The sequence below is a fragment of the Xyrauchen texanus genome, chromosome 20 (assembly GCF_025860055.1).
Source record: "Xyrauchen texanus isolate HMW12.3.18 chromosome 20, RBS_HiC_50CHRs, whole genome shotgun sequence".
NCBI classification, from domain to species: Eukaryota; Metazoa; Chordata; class Actinopteri; order Cypriniformes; family Catostomidae; genus Xyrauchen; species Xyrauchen texanus.
In genome coordinates, this window is record NC_068295.1 from 5,524,835 (window position 1) to 5,544,893 (window position 20,059).

General features: G+C 37.5%; 1 protein-coding gene across 2 annotated transcripts in view; it reads left to right on the plus strand.

The window, feature by feature from the left end:
- Positions 1 to 13,141, plus strand: part of LOC127660693 (runt-related transcription factor 3-like) — a 70,090-nt gene extending 56,949 nt beyond the window's left edge. For both annotated transcript variants that reach the window (XM_052151062.1, XM_052151063.1), the window contains 2 exons: positions 775 to 846; positions 8,524 to 13,141. In XM_052151062.1, coding sequence (XP_052007022.1) covers positions 775 to 846; positions 8,524 to 9,050 — 599 coding nt within the window. In that variant the 3' untranslated portion in view covers positions 9,051 to 13,141. The remainder of the gene's footprint in view (positions 1 to 774; positions 847 to 8,523) is intronic.
- Positions 13,142 to 20,059: the final 6,918 nt, after the last annotated feature.

Sequence of the window (20,059 nt, forward strand, 5' to 3'; positions counted from 1 at the left end):
TAATACAAACACTGCCAACCATGATAAAATAAAATTATACATTATAAATTCTGAATCTAAGTACTGAATAACATTGTCTCATGTCTGCCAAACATGTTGAGTGGTCCAAACATCATCTGCAGCCTGAAATTGAACTTTTGGTCGGATTCTATGAGTGAATGCACTTAATGCTGGATGCTGCATAGAGAGCTATAGGATGCTCCCTACTTAGTGAATGACTTAACCTCCATTGTGCTGTCTTCTGGTCTCAGAACAGTTCAAAATGCACCTTTTTTTTTACCCTAACTCCATATACAGCCTCTGAAAGCAAATTTTCTCCCATTGGATCTCAATGTGAAAATGCACAGTACATATAGGATTTCTTAGGAAAAACATTAGTGAACATTGTGTTTAGCAGTGTGGCATTTCGCAATTAATTGCTCAAATTTAAAAAAATGGCAAAATGGATGAAACTAGAGACTCCCAAAGACAAACTCTGCTGTGGGTGGCACCATGTTGTTTTGTCACATGACATAACCCTTTACTGACAGCACAGATTCTCCTGAACTGAGATTTATTAGTTAAAATTCATTTAAATGATGCATTGCATATAGTGAAGCAAAACACAACATGCACGCATGTGAACGCGGGGTCACGTGAGGTTAATATATACAAATACAGTCAAAAGGCTAGATATTTTTTTCCCGAATGATTATATTAATGCATGTTTCTGACAAATGGGTTGCCAAATAATCTGTCATTAATCGTAATTATATATTTGTATTTTTTGTATAGGATTATGGCCAGATCAGATTGACACTCCTGCATTGAAGAACTGCAAAGTGGAAGACGATTTACGCTGGACAGGTAAGAGACCTTACAGACACACAGCACACACACACACACACACACACACACACACACACACACACACACACACTGCTGTCCTCAGGTGACGTACTTTTTTAATATACAGAAGTGTGTATGAGTATTAGTGTGTGTTTTGCCCTCAATATTGGGTGAGCCATTAAATTACTGATCCAATAAGAATCCAGCACTTTGGGGAGGGGCATTTAGGATAACTTTTTTTTTGTAATTTTACAGTAATATCTATAATCTGAAACAGTCGAAATATACTACATAAGCAAACTCATATGGGGACTTACCATAGTTTATACTGGATTGTTTATACATCCCTGAATATCCCCCCAAAAAAAGAGGTTTTGTCTGTTTTAGTACACACACACATTTACACGTATAAACTTATTTTAAGACACAAAATTCATATATTTGTATAGACGTGTTCTGGCACCCACGGATACACATATACACATATTACCTCCCTGTCTCGCACACACTCACACACACATACACACCAGCACCCAAAAATATCAATAAACAAATGTTCTCTGTGTGTGTGAAATACACACACACACACACACACACACACACACACACACACCTGCTTTGGCAAGCTTTTCAGCAACACACACATATAAACACACTCGGCGCACTGAAAAACATTCACACAAACTCTGGCTGCCATGGTCACACAGTCACATACCTGGAGCTGGCAGTGTTTTCCATCCCCACGGCAACACAGAATTCCTGCCCTCCCTGTTCCCGCAAACCTCAAACATCTAAACCAGCTGAGTCATTTTACCTGCACCACACACCAACACACAGATAGATTCACTGTCATTTAAGTTAAGCCTTTCTTTAATTGCATTTTTCATTGATTTATTATTCCTAATAGACTCACAGCGTGTCAGGTGGCACGTTACAAAACACCATTATAATTCCTCCACTGTGATGTGAGGAAATACGTTAAAGCTGAATGGCTCTATTTTCGTGAGTGCGCAAAGCTCTCTACCATTTTCTTATTAATGTGCTGTCTTTGTTTAAAGCGTTGGTGCTTCACTGAATGGACTATATATTAAGACAGATGCTGAATAACCAGCGAAGAACCTCCGAATTAATTGGCACTTGGTTACGCCCTCTGTAGGTTGTGCGGGTGATTTCGCCAAACCCACTTGCGCCTAGACTTTGCGCATGCTTATACGAAAATACCAAAACTTCATGCCCATGGCAATGCCCATTAACTTTGGCCTTATGACTTAAGGCATTGTTTTGCGCATAACGCTTATGCTCTGAAAATAGGGCCTGAAGTGTGTTTTTTCTGCGCCACTCGCGTCGCCAAACTGAACTCAATGAGTGCGTTTACATGCACGATAACTACCAAAAATTTGTTTGTTCAACAAATCTGAAATGGGCCGTCTTTTCCCATGAGAAAAATCAGAGACTCTTCATTTAATCTTATTGACGTCTAAGAGAAAAAGTTTAGATATCAAAGAGATCTCATTTGTGATTTTCTTTCCTATGGGTTCAGAACAGCATGTTTTCTCGACTGTAGTCTTGCGTGTGAGTGTAATGTTGACTCAACGCTCTGAACTGCAATGATCAAAAAGCCCTGTGGCGGTAATTAGATCCAACAGTTCTTATATTTCATAATAAAAGCTTCAGAAAGATCTAGAGACTTACTGCTTATTGATTCCTTTCATCGTCCTGTGGAACAGCAAAAGCTGCTTAATAATTGTGCTTTTGGGTCAATCATGATGCAATTGTTTCAGCAAATTGATTTTAGAGTCAGCAAGGTCGCAATTCCTCACTGGAGGACTAAATAACCCATGATCTATTCCTGACCTGATTTGTAAATCTCCTGTAGAGTATCAAATATTTGTGAATGGTAACCTGATCCGTCCTGATGTCGGCAGTGTATATATGAGAACGCAGGGCAGCACATGTCTGAGACGAGCTCGTTTGCATGCGACGTGCCGTGTTGTCTTATGGACTACAGCTCTAACATAAACACACAAGATCTACATGTTTGCCTGCGTTTCAGGTTCTCTGCCCCATCTGAACGATATGCAATTACCTTCAGTTATCATTTATCAATGTCCAGCACAAGCATTTAGTCATCCTGCTCCAGTTTCTGCCTCTTTATAAAATCATCAGTTAGTCAATTGAAAACTAGGATATAAATGTGTTGGATTGCTGCAAATCACGTTACTATACCTTGCATTTTTGCTCAATGATTTTGACATGGCTCTTTGTATGTATCACTGCATTTTGCTAGTGAAATGAACACCAGTGGCGCTACAACATCAATGACTTTTATTCACTATCACACAAATCATAAGTAAGTTTATCAGTTCATATACACTTACTTTTTGTCCCATTGCTCACGCAATACTATCTTTTGACATCCAAAAATGTTTGCTTTAGTGCATGACATTTTAACATCTGCTCAACATAACTAACTACATTTACAGGCTTATTGATAGAGCGTTGTACTTGCAACGGCAAAAACTGGGGTTCGATTCCAGAAGAGTAGGCGAGTCGACGCATGAGCCAAAACTGTCATAGAAGCACCCCAAAATGACATGTTTGCTTTAGCAATTGCATTTTTATTCAAACGTTCGCTTTCTATGATGCTATCCGTTAGGTTAGGTATCGACAGCACTTGTGGATTAATGTTGATTAGCTTAAAAAAAGCAAAAATCTGGTTTCCACCGAGGCACTTACAATGGGAGTGAATGGGGGCCAATTTGTAAATGTTCCAATACTCACTGTTTCAAAAGTATAGCCACAAGATGTAAACAATATGTGTGTTGACATGATTTTAGTGTGATAAAATCACTAACTAACCTTTTCTTTGTAAAGTTTTAGCCCATTTCTATTTTCAACTTCATTGCCATGATGATGTAATGTCAACAAACCCTAAAACGACTGTAAAAATGACAATTTAAACAACTTTACAGCTCAAATAAACATGAGTGTTAACAGATTTACGATTGTAAGTGCTTTTATAAAATGATAAGTTTGACATTTCTGCCTTAAAACCCTCTTTTTAAAAATTTGCCCCATTCACTTCTATTGTAAGTGCCTCACTGTAACCTCCATTTTTGCTTTTTTAAATAAAACGTGGAACAAGTCAAATAATTGTTTTGTGGTAATCAACTTTATGCCTCAAATGCTGTCGGATGAGCTTAACTTGTATTGAACCCGGAATATTCCTTTAAAGTTTATGGAAGGTAGGTCGGTTTTGTTGATTTAAAACTGGATTTGTTTTAAAACTCATCTGTTTTTAGTGCCTCACTGTGGACACTTCGCCTGAGAACGGCCTCGATGCGTGCCATGAACCGCTTAATTTCATTTAGCAAAAATGTCACCACGGTCACAAAATTTCATGAAATCAGGCGGACACTTTTCAAGCAAAATATTTCGTTTATTAGGTTTTAAATGATTAAACAATAGATATACTGTTCAAAAAGTGTTTCAAAACTTCCACTGAAAATCCCCTTGAAACCAGTTGCTTAAGAAGGGTCAGTTAAGTTCTGAAAAATGCCCTTGCATCATTTGTATGCAGTTGGCATTTGCTTTGATGTTTTGTTATCTAATGTAATGATATTCAGACATTTATAGTCTGTACTATAGTAAGTGTACTAGATATTCTAGTAAGTGTGACTTAAAATACCTTTTGAGCCCATTGTATATGGTGCAGTTGAAGAGATATATCTAAAGTGAATGTTCGTGTGGATTTGTGTCACCAGTCTTGCATAAAACCACATAGTATAAAGTCAAACCATGAACAAGGCAGTAAGCCTGGTATCCAAATTGGCATATGAAGGTTGTATTTGCCATCCAGTATTTGTGACATTGTACATACCAAATCAATGATACACAATTTGATTAGGTCATATAGAGTTTCATGTATATATTTCTGTCTTTATTTGTCTCTATATCTCGCTCGCTGTTTTTTTTCTCTCTCTCTCTCTCTGTCTGGCCACATCATTTGCCTGGTCCAGGTGTAATCCATCTATCTTTGCATTGCCATTTCACATGTGAAGGCCAACATTTGCATCCTCACCAGGGACCTGATCCCACAACAAAACATACACACAGCGACTGCCCTTACACACACAATTGCAGCCGACTAGCTACTGCTTGCTCTTCTGTTAACAAACAAAATCAGTTTCTACAGCAGTCAAATGAGGCAAACCTCTGTAGAGAGCTGGGTTACACGCTTGACTGTGGTCTAGTGGAACACGCCAAACTGAACTGCTCGCTGTAGTGGGCAAAAACACGACCGGTTGTTGGAGGTTGAACAGCTTACATGCTAAAAAAAACGGACAAAAATATTCTGGCAGGAAAGCAGAGATATTCTCAGGAAATGGTGCTATGTATTAATGACATAAAATGCCATTTTTTTTGTATTTCATTTGAAGGTTTTACTGCTGAACTTTCAATAAAACGCATAAAAAAAATCGAACTTTTCCAATTGACTGCCATTGTTTGTTAAAGTCACACAAAACTCACCCCCGAAAATAAAATATGTCTTAAGTGTTTTTTGTCAGCCACTGATTGTAAAAACCAAGATTTGAGGTAACAAGGAAATATATCATCATTGTCATTGTTTGGGTCTCTGAGGGTTAATGGTCAACCAATATGGGTTTTTCAATGGCCAATTTTTTAACTATTACCCCAATCCTAAATATGTGGTCACTGCCACCATGCAAAGTACCAATAGTTATGTATTGTTACTAACCATAACCATAACCCTAATCACTACATTATCAACCCCATCACAGTACATCTTTCAAAAAATGCTCTCTCTGTCATGCTAATGTGTTATATACATAAATACAGAAAATTAAGAGTTACTTTCTAATCTAGAGCAACACCCTTTTATGTTGTCAACACCCTCTAGAGGGAGCCACTGAGTCGGTGCACTTATTAGCCAATATGGTAGAAGAACAATAAACTTCATTCAAGATATATTCTCTGAAAATAAGTCTTATTATATTACACTATTTTGTTTCTCAATTATATTTATATTGTTTTAAGGGTGTTATTATAATTATATTTTAATGGGAAAACAAGCTGTTTTTGCAATATGGGCAATTTTGTTGAATCAACACCAGCTGAAATCTTGAGTTCCCTCTCTGAGAATCAGATACAGACCCCCAAACATTTATAAATGGGTAAAGAAAAAAAAAATAACCCCCCTCAAAGAGAGGGAGAGACATGTGAACTGCAGAGAATGTTCTACGAAGACATATCCCAGAAGTTTAGGAAATTAAAATGGAACTGTATGTTTTTTTCTCTCTCGCTCGCTCAATCTTTCTGTTTCTGTTTGCGAATGGACCCAGTGCAGACGGGGAGAGACATTTCAACAAGTCAGTGGCACGCAAAGCCGGCATTCTCCTCCCCCGGGCGCTGGCATGCCAAAGCATGCTCCAGTATCCCAGCAGCCCCTGCTCGCATTTGGGCAATATGCACAAAATAAAGCCAGACTTAAAACAAACTTACCAAAACAGACCACAGATAGTGTTTGAATTGTGTCAAGGCATCTAAGCATGTTCTTATGTGCCATTACACATATATAGTGTCTAGTTGGGCCAGAGGTAAGTGTAGTACTTTCAATTCCAATGTTTGAATAAATTAATGTACCCTTTTTATTCAATCCAATACCGTCTCATGACAAGTCCTATAATTAGCATGATACATTAAATCGTATGAGTTGGCTCGTACAAACATTTACAACTTAATTCCCATAGAGGGGAAAAAATCTAAAAATATCATTGCGATTTTTCCTTAATGTAAACCTTAACCCAAACCTAAACCTAACCATGACTTTTAATACCTTTTACATTTATCCAACTTATCATTGGTGATTTTCCGCCATAAAGTGTGCCATGCGTCAGGGTGTAACGTAAGAGTAGCGTTACAAATCTTTGTTAACTCCACTGATTTACCTTTACCTTTTTTTTATCATAAGTGATTTGAAAATAAATTCTGCAGAGCAGCAGATCACAGACTGGTTTGTTTGTGTGTGTGTGTGTGTGTGTGTGTGTGTGTGTGTGTGTGTGTGTGTGTGTGTGTGTGTGTGTGTGTGTGTGTGAGCGTGTATTTATCACTTTGTGGGGACCAAATGTCCCCATAAGGATAGTAAAACCTGAACTTTTTGACCTTGTGGGGACATTTTGTCGGTCCCCATGAGGAAAACAGCTTATAAATCATACTAAATTATGTTTTTTGAAAATGTAAAAATGCAGAAGGTTTTCTGTGAGGGTTAGGTTTAGGGGTAGGGTTAGGTTTAGGGGATAGAATATAAAGTTTGTACAGTATAAAAACCATTATGTCTATGGAAAGTCCCCATAAAACATGGAAACACAACATGTGTGTGTGTGTGTGTGCGTGTGTGTGTGTGCGTGTGTGTGTGTGTGTGTGTGTGTGTGTGTGTGTGTGTGTGTGTGTGTGTGTGTGTGCGCAGGTGCACAGCTATTTTTCCTTACAGCCGTTCTCATCTTGTGCATTGACTTGTGTAATAACTCCTGACACACATGAACACTAAACTCAATAAATGAAACTCCAGACGTCATATCATACCAGTCTTCATCATCATCTTCCTCCTCAGACTCATAATGTTTTGGAACAGAGCTACACTTACACTGTCTGTTCTGTACATTGACTTGTAATTATGTGTCCTGAGCAACGTAATTATCATCGTCTGCATGTCGTCTGTCCTTCATGTAGTGTTCACTTAATGCACCATGTGGCAGTGTGGAGACTCCAGATTATCTTAAAGGAAAACGCACAGAAAGGCAGCATAAAAGTAATCCAGATGACTCCAGTGCTTTAATCCATGTCTTCAGAAGTGATAAAATCGGTTTTGGGTGAGTACAGACCAAAATATAACTCCTTTTCCACTATTAATCTTGACATCACAGTCTCCTTGCTGATCATGCTTTTAAGCTCGATTACATGGATCATGATTACCAAGGAGACTGCAGATGTCAAGATTTATAGTGGAAAAGGAGTTATATTTTGGTCTGTTATCTTCCAAAACTGACTGGATCACTTCAGTATACATGGATTAAATCACTGGGGTAGTGTGGATTACTTTTATGCTGCCTTTATGTGCATTTTGGAGCTTCAAAATGTTGCTCCCCCTTCACTTGCATTGTTTGGACCTACAGAGCTGCGATATTCTTCTAAAAATCTTTGTATTCTGCAAAAGAAAGAAAGTCATACTTTGGCATGATTTGGGGGTGAACTACACCTTTAAAGGGAAACTATTCCTTTCTTTCATATGCCAAACACAAAAGGAGATGTTTTAATGATTAATACTGGCCATCTTCTTATTACAATGGCAGTTTTTAGTACCTCACTTTAACACTTAAAAAGTCCATGCAACTCATGTGACATATTCCAAGTCTTCTGAAGGCATACGACATGGCTTGGGCTAGAAACAACCCCAAATTTAGGTTGTTTTTCTGTCAAATATAAAAATAAAAAAATCGTGACATCCATTGCATGTTTTTGAGCATAGGAAAGAAGCTTGGAGAAGCATGTTCACGCAAGAACGTGCATTGGTTTTAGCGCTAAACAATTTCACTTCAAATGTTTTGCTTTGCTTTGAACACAAGTTTCACAAATAATCAAGTAAAAGTGACACCTCTTTCTCTCTCTGTCATTCAGGTACAGATCTGTTCCAGCCGAGAACATCATTCCCATCTCTGTCTCCATTAACACCTTCCCGATTCTCTGATTCACATATGCATTACCCGGGTCCCTTCACTTACTCCACCAACCCGTCCAGCACTGGAATCGGTGGTCTCAGCGTGGCCGGGATGCCCGCCTCCAGCCGCTACCACACTTACCTGCCACCTCCGTATCCTGGCAACCAGAACCAGAACTCTCACTTCCAGACCAACTCCTCGCCCTATCACCTGTACTATGGCACCGGATCCGGCTCCTACCAGTTCTCCATGGTTCCAACCGCCGGCGGTGCAGGAACTGGGGGCGAAAGGTCGCCAAATCGCATGCTGTTATCCTGTACTGCGGCTGGAGGTGCCGGGGGTGCTGCAGGCGGGAACAACAGCCTGATCAATGCTAGCCTCGGTAACCAGAGCGACGGGGTGGATGCTGACGGAAGCCATAGCAACTCCCCCACAGCGATGAACGCCTCCACGCGCATAGATGAGTCCGTCTGGAGGCCTTACTGAGAAATAGAGCGCAGAGAAACTGAGTCTTTGAAAGAGAGCACAATTAAGAGAAGTCTTGCATGTTTGACTTTTTTTTATTTTTCCACGCCGTTCTATGGCACGTCTATCGCTTCCAAGACAACAAAAGACATGGAGTGACCAGAGATGTTCACAAACAGTTGAGCTGTGATTGCCGTCTCCTCTGGATGCTCTATATCAGACAGAAATGGACCTCAAAACAGAGGAAATAAGTTTCATAACATAATAAGGTATACATAGAAGAGTAAAAAATGATCATTAAAAACGATAACAGAATAAAAGCATCCCATAGTAATATATTGGCAACTTTTTTATGTTACCAAAAAAAACATTAACAACCAAAGAAACAAAAGCAAGTGATGTATGGACACATTCTGAAAAAAAGCCAATTCCTCCAGCCTTATAAGCAAATCTGCCTGAAAACTGTTAGTCTGGGAGTGCTTTTGGACCATGAAATGTTGCAAAGATCGCAAACATTTGTCATGAAGACAGTATGAAAGAACTCAGAGCTTCACAGAGTTGCAGGACTTTGTTGGTGTTGGCCTTAAAAGGCAGCGTGTGGGACTTTTAATGTGTAAATACACCACAGATATACTGAGAATTCAAAGCTGTGGCCCACAGGTTTCAGGTACTTCCCAAATGGCTGGACTAGTCTTAAATGAAGAGATGTGATAATATAATACAAGCCTGGGTCAGTGTGAGCTAATGTTATGCAATCTCAGCAAATTAGTATTTCATTGAAAGGATTTTAGGGGGAATAGTCTCACAAAACCCATCAAGAACATTCTGGGTCGTATTTCACCCCGAAATCTAAAGAAATTAAATTAAATTAAGCCTGTTATAGGACTATTAAGAATTTTTGCATTATTTTAATAATAATTAAGCACATTTCCTCCCAGTTGTCAATACCATAAGGCTAAAAAATTATCATTCTCATTACTTTATTTAAAAAATATAATTATAAATTTAAATTGTAACGTATTTATACATCATAGTAGTATTTGTTGTACTCCCTTAATGCTGATTTTTTTTTTTCAGTAATAAAAATCAAATGAGAATTAATGGAATGGTAAAAAATCTAAATGTATTGAGAATTTGGGTGGAAAATGTGCTTAATTTTCATATAAATATCGTCATACAAATGTAAAAAAAAAAAAAAACATAATTGTTGTACTAAAAATAGGCTTTATTTTCTTCATGTAAAATAATTTTAATATATTAAACAAAGCCTGTTTTTAGGCCTATTAAGATTTTTTTATTTTTCATTTTTCATGGCAATTAAGCACATTCTCAGTACCCTGATACAAAAAAATCATCATGCTCAATACTAAAAAATTGTTAATTAATCAAATAAATAATAAAAAATATATATATTTAAATTGTAATATATTTATACATCACGGTAGTATTTGTTGTACTGCCTTTATGCTGATGTAAGTAAAAAAACAACAAAAAAACAATACAGTAATTACAGTAATTTTTACTGTACTAAAAACATTATTGAGAATAATTGGAATTGAAAAAAAAAAGAAAAACTAAATCATCCATGTATTTAAAGTTATTATAATTTGTGTGAAAAATGTGCTTAATTGTCATAAAAATGTTCTCATAAAAATGTTAAAAAATATATATATATATATAAAATGTGGTCCTGAAAATAGGCTTTATTTTCTTCATGTAAATTAAATAAAATTAAATGAAGCCTATTTTTAGGCTTATTAAGAAGAAACAAATTTTGGGCATTATTTTCATTGTAATTAATCACATTTCCTCCTCAGTTCCCATTGCCATAATGCAAGAAAATCAAACTCTCATTTAATTTGGAAAAAATAAATAAAGATATATTTAAATTGTAAAATATTTATGCATCACGGTAGTATTTGTTATACTGTCTTTATGTTGATGTAAATATAATTTACAGTAATAAAAATCAGAAGAGAATAATTGGAATTTCAAGTATTTACATTATATTACATAAAATGTATTTATTACATATATTATATAAAATTACATAAATTATATAATTTGGGCAGAAAATATTCTTAATTGCCATGAAAATAGTGTCATAATGTAAAATATTTTGTGGTCCTAAAATTAGGCTTAATTGTCTTTGTGCAAAATTTAATTTATAATTTTTCTTTTGATTTTTGGGTGATGGTTTTTGTGTGAAACACTTCAGCTGTGGGTTTGTCGATTTGTAAATCGCTTATATGTGGGGAAAAAAAAGCATGTCCATACCCAGAGACAGACAGCCGTTTGTGTGTTTTTATGATTAGTTTGTTTTTGCTTTGCGGCCAAAATCATGAACAATTAATTTGTCTTTTGAACTTGTGAAGACTCGTCTTTTTTTGGAATAGTTTTTAGAGTAATTTTTTTTTTCTCAGTGTTGATCGCTTTTAATGCCATTTTTCTGACTAATGTTATGTTAGTAATGGTTTTTTTTAACTAATTTTTATGGTTAGTACTTTTTAATTTTTTTGTATTTATTTGAGCCAATGAGGATACGTTCCTATTTTGGATCGGGTCACAAAACATTTCGCATTTCTGTTTTATTTTTACTATGCTTTTGGTTTTCTTTTTTAATCTTTAATATAAAATTGGAAGTTGTGCTACTGTAATATATTCTTTCTAAATTATACAAAAACAAATTTAATGTAATATCTATGTTTTCCAATGCAGCTTTAATGCACTTAAACATTTATTTAAGAGGATATATGTCCTTGTTAACCACATAATGGAGATGCGCCATATAACATTGTTCCCAGATAGAATTCCAGATTATATTTAGTCATATTGCCCGAAAGGCCTCAACTCTTACTAGCCAAAGAGTCACACAATCTCCTGTTGTCATTGTACGTCTCGAAAGTGTGAAAAATATGTTGCTCTAAGCACCTACATTATCTGTCTAATTTTCCTACCTTGTTCTTAGAATGACTGAAATCGGAGACGATAATTGGGCACGTTTGAAAGGAGATCAGCCTTGATTATTTGAATAACAAAACCATGCGCAAGCTCATACAAGGAGGGTAAAGTGGCCATGACACACACACACACACATTTGCAACAGGTGTAAGCGAATATTTCAGCGCATAACCGAGAGGCTTTTCCCATGCTCACACCTGCTCCAATTACCTGAGGCCAGAGCACCCTAAAAGAGTGAAGGAAACAGGTAGAAAGATAGATGAAGAGAGAGACAGATCTCCTTTCACAATCATTGGTCATCCTTTAGGCCTGTTATCCAAGCAAAAGTGCCTGTGTTCAGTTTGATTCACAGCTGCTTTGAAGCCTTTATGGGGGCAGTTATTTGCCTTTCCATTGTGCCTCTCGTATGATTATTGCCTGAAGTTGAAGGCAGCATGCAGGAAAGATGGATTCAAAATGCAACATGGTCTTACATGCTACATGCAGGGGTCATTTTCCTCCTGCAAGGGTATTCTGGAACATGGTATGGGAAACTGTTTGCTACTGCAATTCTGTCTGATGTTCAAATGAAGAGTTGTTGATTATTGTCTATCAGTGCCTCGGTTTCAATCAATAAATAATCAATTTTCTTAATCAGTATTTTTGTCTTGTTTTCCATAATAAATCTTTACATTTACGTGTATGCATTTGGAAGACCCATAACCTCGGCATGGAACCCTGAAAACAAGATACATTTATGTACAAAGCTAAATTGCATAAGATACATGAGTGATGGTGGCATAGTGTGCTAAAGCACATAACTGTTAAGCAGAAGGTTGCTGGTTCGATCTCCAGAGCCGCCACCATTGTGTCCTTGAGCAAGGCACTTAACTCCAGGTTGCTCCGGGGGGATTGTCCCTGTAATAAGTGCACTGTAAGTCGCTTTGGATAAAAGCGTCTGCCAAATGCATAAATGTAAATGTAGATACTAAGACTATTTTTTTATTTATTTATTTTTTATAGGAAAACTGTTCTTACCCCGTCTGCAAATAGTTTTTCTTGGTTCAATCATAAAAATAACAAAATGTATTGTTAAAAAATTACTGAATAAGAAAATGTTTTGCCGTGTGTACTGTATTTTGAGAATACCCGATGTCTTGAATAAACCTGGATTTTCTTACCACATTGGCAAATCGTTTTTTTGTTTTAAGCACAAATCAGAATGTAATGAGGTGTATGCTTAAAACAACATGTAAATAAATTGTTAATGGTGTAGAATATACACTGGCAGCCCAAAGTTTGGAAACATTTACAGATTTTGCTCTTATGGAAAGCAATTGGCACTTTTATTAACCAAAGGGGCATTCAACTGATCACGATGTACAGTCAGGACATTAATAACATGAACATTTACTATTACAACCACTTCAAATATTTCTCATCAAAAAATCCTCCACATGCATCAATAACAGCTTTGCAGATCCTTGTTATTCTAGCTGTCAGTTTGTCCAGATACTCATGTGACATTTCACCCCACACTTCCTGTAGCACTTGCCATAGATGCGACTGTCTTGTCGGGCACTTCTCACACACCTCACAGTCTAGATGATCCCACAAAAGCTCAAAGGGGTTAAGATCCGTAACACTCTTTTCCAATTATCTGTTGTCCAATGTCTGTGTTTCTTTGCCCACTCGAACCTTTTATATTTGTTTTTCTGGTTTAAAAGTGCCTTTTTATTTGCAATTCTTCCCATAAGTCCTCCTGAGTCTTCTCTTTACTGTTGTACATGAAACTGGTGTTGAGCGGGTAGAATTCAATGAAGCTGTCAGCGGAGGACATGTGAGGTGTCTATTTCTCAAACTAGAGACTCTGATGTACTTCTCCTCTTGTTTAGTTGTACATCTGGTCTTCCACATCTCTTTCTGTCCTTGTTAGAGCATGTTGTGCTTTGTCTTTGAAGACTGTAGTGTACACCTTTGTATGAAATCGTCCGTTTTTTTTGCAATTTCAAGCATCGTATAGCCGTCATTCCTCAAAATAATGATTGGCTGATGTCTGACATTTTTTTTACCTAATATTGACTTTAAGACATGCCAGTCTATTGCACACTGTGGCAACTCAAAAACAAACACAAAGACAATGTTAAGCTTCATTTAATGAACCAAATCGCATTCAACTGTGTTTGATGTAATGGCAAGTGATGCTCTAGTACTAGATTAGTAATTTAGCATGAATAAGGTGATGGAGTGATGGCTGCTGGAAATGGGGTCTGTCTAGATTTGATCAAAAATGACTTTTTTCAAATAGTGATGGTGTTGTTTTTTACACCAGTAATGTCCTGACTATACTTTGTGATCAGTTGAATGCCACTTTGGTGAATTAAAGTACCAATGGGGTTTTCAGTGGCCCTAAACACTTTTGGTAAGCAGTTATATATATATATTTTTTTTTTTTTAATTCACAATTTTGCCATTTTCTGAGGAATTCAAAAGAGGTTGAATGAGGTCCCGGGTCACTAAAGACACAAGGTATGCATTAAAGGGCTAACAAAGGTTTTGACAAACAGTTTTAATCTTTATAAACATTTACAATCCTCCAATAATTAAAAAATAAATAGCATCTTCTCGATGTGTCTTCATGTGACATATTTGAACATACACAGAAAAAAAAAATTATTTTAGAGCTGTGGCAAAGGGGAAGATTTTCCAATAATGACATACATTTCAGTCTGTTCCTCACACAAAGATATTGTATGGCCTCAGAGGACTTGGAATATAGTGCTCAAGTCTTATGGACTAAGTTTATGGTGCATTTATGGTGTTTTTGGACCTTTCTGGAGCTTTACTGCCATGATAGTTTTATGGAAAGAGCTGTATGAAGATGTTTGGGTTCCATGGAAAAAAGGATAGCATAAAGGTTTTGGAACAGCATGTAAGTAATGGCAGAATTTTTATAACTGGCTGAACTATTCCTTTAATTTACTTTGTGAGCGTGCGTGTCTAAGTGAGAACATTTACATGCGCTGTCAGTTTATAGAGGAAGTCCATACTAACAACTTTGCACTTCTCACAATCATATCTCAAGAGTTCCGTTTTCACGCCTTCCACAGGGCAAACAGCCTCTAGATATTTCCTCATACTGTGAAAGACGTGTGAAAATTCTCATAGTTTCTGATGTTTCTACCATCTCAGAAGATTAGATTAACTGTTAATGCTCTCCTACCAAGCCATCAAGACAAACACACTGTGCCATAGTACCAACACAGAACAGAAAAGTACTGTTTTGGTCCATTTTTATAAGTGTCTGCTGCTCTGTTTTGTACCAAACCTGGACTTTGTCCATATGAAATGCAAATGTAAACATGTCCACTCTTCCAAACCTGTCATGCTGTCAGCAGGCATTACTGTCAGTCCAGTCAATTATTTGAAAATACTTTTTGGATGCAGTTACTTGCATCAACCTCAGTGGAGAGTAAATAAAGACAGTGAATTCACCTATTGAGCTGAGTTTAGTGAATATGACGGTGTTGATGGATGTGTGCTGTATTCTGACACAACATAAGGACGTTACGGTCATGTTACTGGAGATGTTGTCATGCTCAGTTAAGTTGTAATTGTACAAACTAGGGTTATGGTTTCTTGGCCTCAAAATCCTTGAGCAAGTCATAGCACACTAAGCTATAAAAAGCCATATAAGCGACAACATATAAAGCTTTTAAAAAGCCTATGTATGTGTGTTTTGGTAGTTTCAAACTGGATTTTACAGACATATTTCTAGACATTGTTGAAAGGTCTCTTATAATAATGATAGATGTAGTATGTTTAATCTCTCTTTTTAAAATCTTGACAAGAGCATGCCATGGATGAAACTTTGTATCATTTGAAATAACATCAGTATAACATCAGCAAGGACTCATACAGTTTATGTAATGATAGTAGAGGCGATAGTAAATAAAGAGTTCACAGAATCATATTGAGTGTGTTGCAGAGATATTATGTGCAGTTCTCTTCATTTACACTAATGTTTTTGGATCATTCTGCTAACAAAACATGGAAAAATGCGCCAGAGAAACTAGCATGCAGCCATCTTGAAATTTTTGTTTTGCAACTTCCGGTCTAGTGGTTGCTATATTCACCTTATTTAGCCCCACACCTTTTCAGTGATCCATGCTCAGTAGCGAATCTTGGCATTGCCGTTATAGGCGGGCACCTAGGGCGACAACACTCTCTGGGGTGCCAGGACTGGATACCTGATCGATCGCCCCTGCACAGAGCTCGCAAGTTCATGATGGGAGAAAGGTGCCATGAATTGTGCCACCCCGCCCTCGCCTTGAGCTCAAGATCGCAATGGGAGAGGTGCCCCAAATCATGCCACCCAGCTCCCGCCCCAAGCTCAAAATTGCAATTGGGGGAAGGTGCTCCGTGTTGTTCTGACGGGCTACTAAGCCTAAAAGGTTCTAAATGGTTAGGATTATAGAAGTTCATAATGCATTCTTCCATTTTGAACAAACATAAGATAACCATAATCAACAGGATAGGTACACCGTGACACAGGATCGACTCAGTGGTCTTGGGAAAATAAGTATCAACCATGTGATTGCTGGGCAGATTTGACAAAGTTCTGCATTGTGAGTGTGTAACCGTTTCACCCCTTCATTTCTGAGTGTGTGTTTAACATTATGACTGATTTTTATTTATTTATTTTTACAAATGTAAAAAAGGGTTCTGCGTTTTTGTCTCACCAGTTCATGTTTGTGTGTGTGTAAGTGCGTTTGTGTAAGTGGGTGTGTATGTTTTGCACTGAGGATGTTTTAGAGTCTCACCCTGTAATTTTGGTCTGTTATTTTTCTGCATTGTGGTTTATTTATTGATTGTCTTTGACAGATTAAAAAATTATTGCTTTGTTTTTTGGTCTTTTCCTTTAATTTGAATGGTCTGTCAATTTTGACTGAATAGCATAAGTTTTACGACTACTTAGACTTATATAATAAAGCCCAATTTTTATTTAATTTTTATGTTCAGATAGCAAATGGAGGAAAAGAACACCAAGTCTTTTTATAAATTTAGGAAAATAAATTTTGGTCAAAAATGACCGAATACCATAGGAGGGTTAAAACAAGAGTACTTCATTCATAAATGTACAAGATCTTACCTTTACGCAGTGGACGTACTGATATGCTTCTGTGCTCGTGAAACTCCAAGAGACAACACAGAGTCATTAAAAATATCTCTAGACATCTGACCATCTTCTCATGTCATTCACCCATTGTGTTATATTTAAGGTGATTCGATTTTTTGAGTGTTAAACCGGTGCGGGGGACACTCAAAATATCAGGAATAAAGGATTATTAGGAACACCTGTTCAATTTCTCATTAATGCAATTATCTAATCAACCAATCACATGGCAGTTGCTTCAATGCATTTAGGGGTGTGGTCCTGGTCAAGACAATCTCCTGAACTCCAAACTGAATGTCAGAATGGGAAAGAAAGGTGATTTAAGCAATTTTGAGCGTGGCATGGTTGTTGGTGCCAGACGGGCCGGTCTGAGTATTTCACAATCTGCTCAGTTACTGGGATTTTCACGCAAACCATTTCTAGGGTTTACAAAGAATGGTGTGAAAAGGGAAAAACATCAGTATGCGGCAGTCCTGTGGGCGAAAATGCCTTGTTGATGCTAGAGGTCAGAGGAGAATGGGCCGACTGATTCAAGCTGATAGAAGAGCAACTTTGCCTGAAATAACCACTCGTTACAACCGAGGTATGCAGCAAAGCGTTTGTGAAGCCACAACACGCACAACCTTGAGGCGGATGGGCTACAACAGCAGAAGACCCCACCGGGTACCACTCATCTCCACTACAGATAGGAAAAAGAGGCTACAATTTGCAAGAGCTCACCAAAATTGGACAGTTGAAGACTGGAAAAATGTTGCCTGGTCTGATGAGTCTCGATTTCTGTTGAGACATTCAGATGGTAGAGTCAGAATTTGGCTTAAACAGAATGAGAACATGGATCCATCATGCCTTGTTACCACTGTGCAGGCTGGTGGTGGTGGTGTAATGGTGTGGGGGATGTTTTCTTGGCACACTTTAGGCCCCTTAGTGCCAATTGGGCATCGTTTATATGCCACGGACTACCTGAGCATTGTTTCTGACCATGTCCGTCCCTTTATGGCCACCATGTACCCATCCTCTGATGGCTACTTCCAGCAGGATAATGCACCATGTCACAAAGCTCGAATCATTTCAAATTGGTTTCTTGAACATGACAATGAGTTCACTGTACTAAAATGGCCCCCACAGTCACCAGATCTCAACCCAATAGAGCATCTTTGGGATGTGGTGGAACGGGAGCTTCGTGCCCTGGATGTGCATCCCACAAATCTCCATCAACTGCAAGATGCTATCCTATCAATATGGGCCAACATTTCTAAAGAATGCTTTCAGCACCTTGTTGAATCAATGCCACGTAGAATTAAGGCAGTTCTGAAGGCGAAAGGGGGTCAAACACAGTATTAGTATGGTGTTCCTAATAATCCTTTAGGTGAGTGTATATGTGAAGTGTGTTAAGCCTTACAAATGTAATTTCCTTTAATGTCATAAACTTCAGTTGTCAGTTGTCACAGTAGTGAGGTAAGTGGTGTTTTTTTGTGATTGACAGGATTATATTTACATTCTCATACAGAACTTTCGTTTAGAGCACCATTTTATGTATTTAGCCCTCGTGTTTGCTGTTGTTTCTAGTAAGGCCATATAGTATGCTACATTGGTGTTTTTAGCAACCCCATGTTCATTTTCTTGTATTTGTGTAGCCCACTTTTTGCTTTGTAAAAATGTTGCTATTATAGTTCCCCAACCTCTGCTTTCTGAGAAGCCCACATTACAGTTACTCTCCCACAGAGTGGAGAAAACGTCAAGCTTCTAATTAAATGAAGCTCATGGGAATTACTCATACACAGGCTCAAAAAATTGACATTTTGTGTCTTTGACATACACATACACACTTATACCATGATGTGGGCATCACATTGTCTTTCAACCAGTCGTTTATCTGGTTTCTGTTGTGAGAGTTTTCTGCTACGGCTGAGTATCTTTTTCCCTTTATTGTTATTTCACCTTGATCTCCCAAAGGTGCAGCAGTAACCATTATTACATAAGATGTTTGTTGTATCATTGCAATCATGTGTATTCTGAAAACCATCTTCATCATTATTTACTGAGGCTGTGGGAAGAAGGCTTCTCTTGATTAAAAAAAAAGAAAGCATAAAACATGTTTACAAAAAACTAGAGCTGATATATTTTGGAACCATAGTCGTGGACTGTCAAAAGCTGCTTTGGTTTCTCATGGAAACCACTTCCTGGGTCATGGGGGAGCCCTTTGGTACCTGCATCCATACGAAAGCCATTAGAAGTGTTCTGACCTCTCTCTTCCCAGCCTCCGTGAGAAGAGGGAACAAGCGGGCTGGAACCGGTTTGCTTCGGGACCAATGAGCGCGGGACTATTTTTTAACTGGAACGGAGAAAAACACACTTGACTTGGGATGGGAAAGCGAGTGGGTCCAAAATCATGATTCCCACACAGAGACCGTGAAATGGAGACCACTGGGACCAAAAACTAATGATCATCCTCACATCCTACTTACATAGAGAGAGAGAGAGAGAGAGAGAGAGAGAGAGAGAGAGAGAATGACCTAGAGCTCCTATATTTAAGAGAAGAGAATTGATGACAGTGTTGAGGTTTTTGACAATGTTTTTTTTTTTTTATCTTTTCTTTTTTTAATCTAATATACTGTATATGACAAATATTATAACAAAACAGAAGTACTGGGAAAGTAATATAAATAAATAAAAACAATGGAAACTGTAGAAACCACATTCCCTCAATTAAGAATACATATTTTCGTATATAAATCAACATTAAAAAGTAGAAAATACATTGATATGTTGAAATAGACAATAGCGATTCATTTTGAGCATATTTTTAAAGCTTTTCAGACTAAGATCATTTAAAATAAATCCACTGAGATCAGATCCGGTGACTATCTAAAAACAAATGCATTATATCTGGCTTGATATCAGTTATTTATCTGCT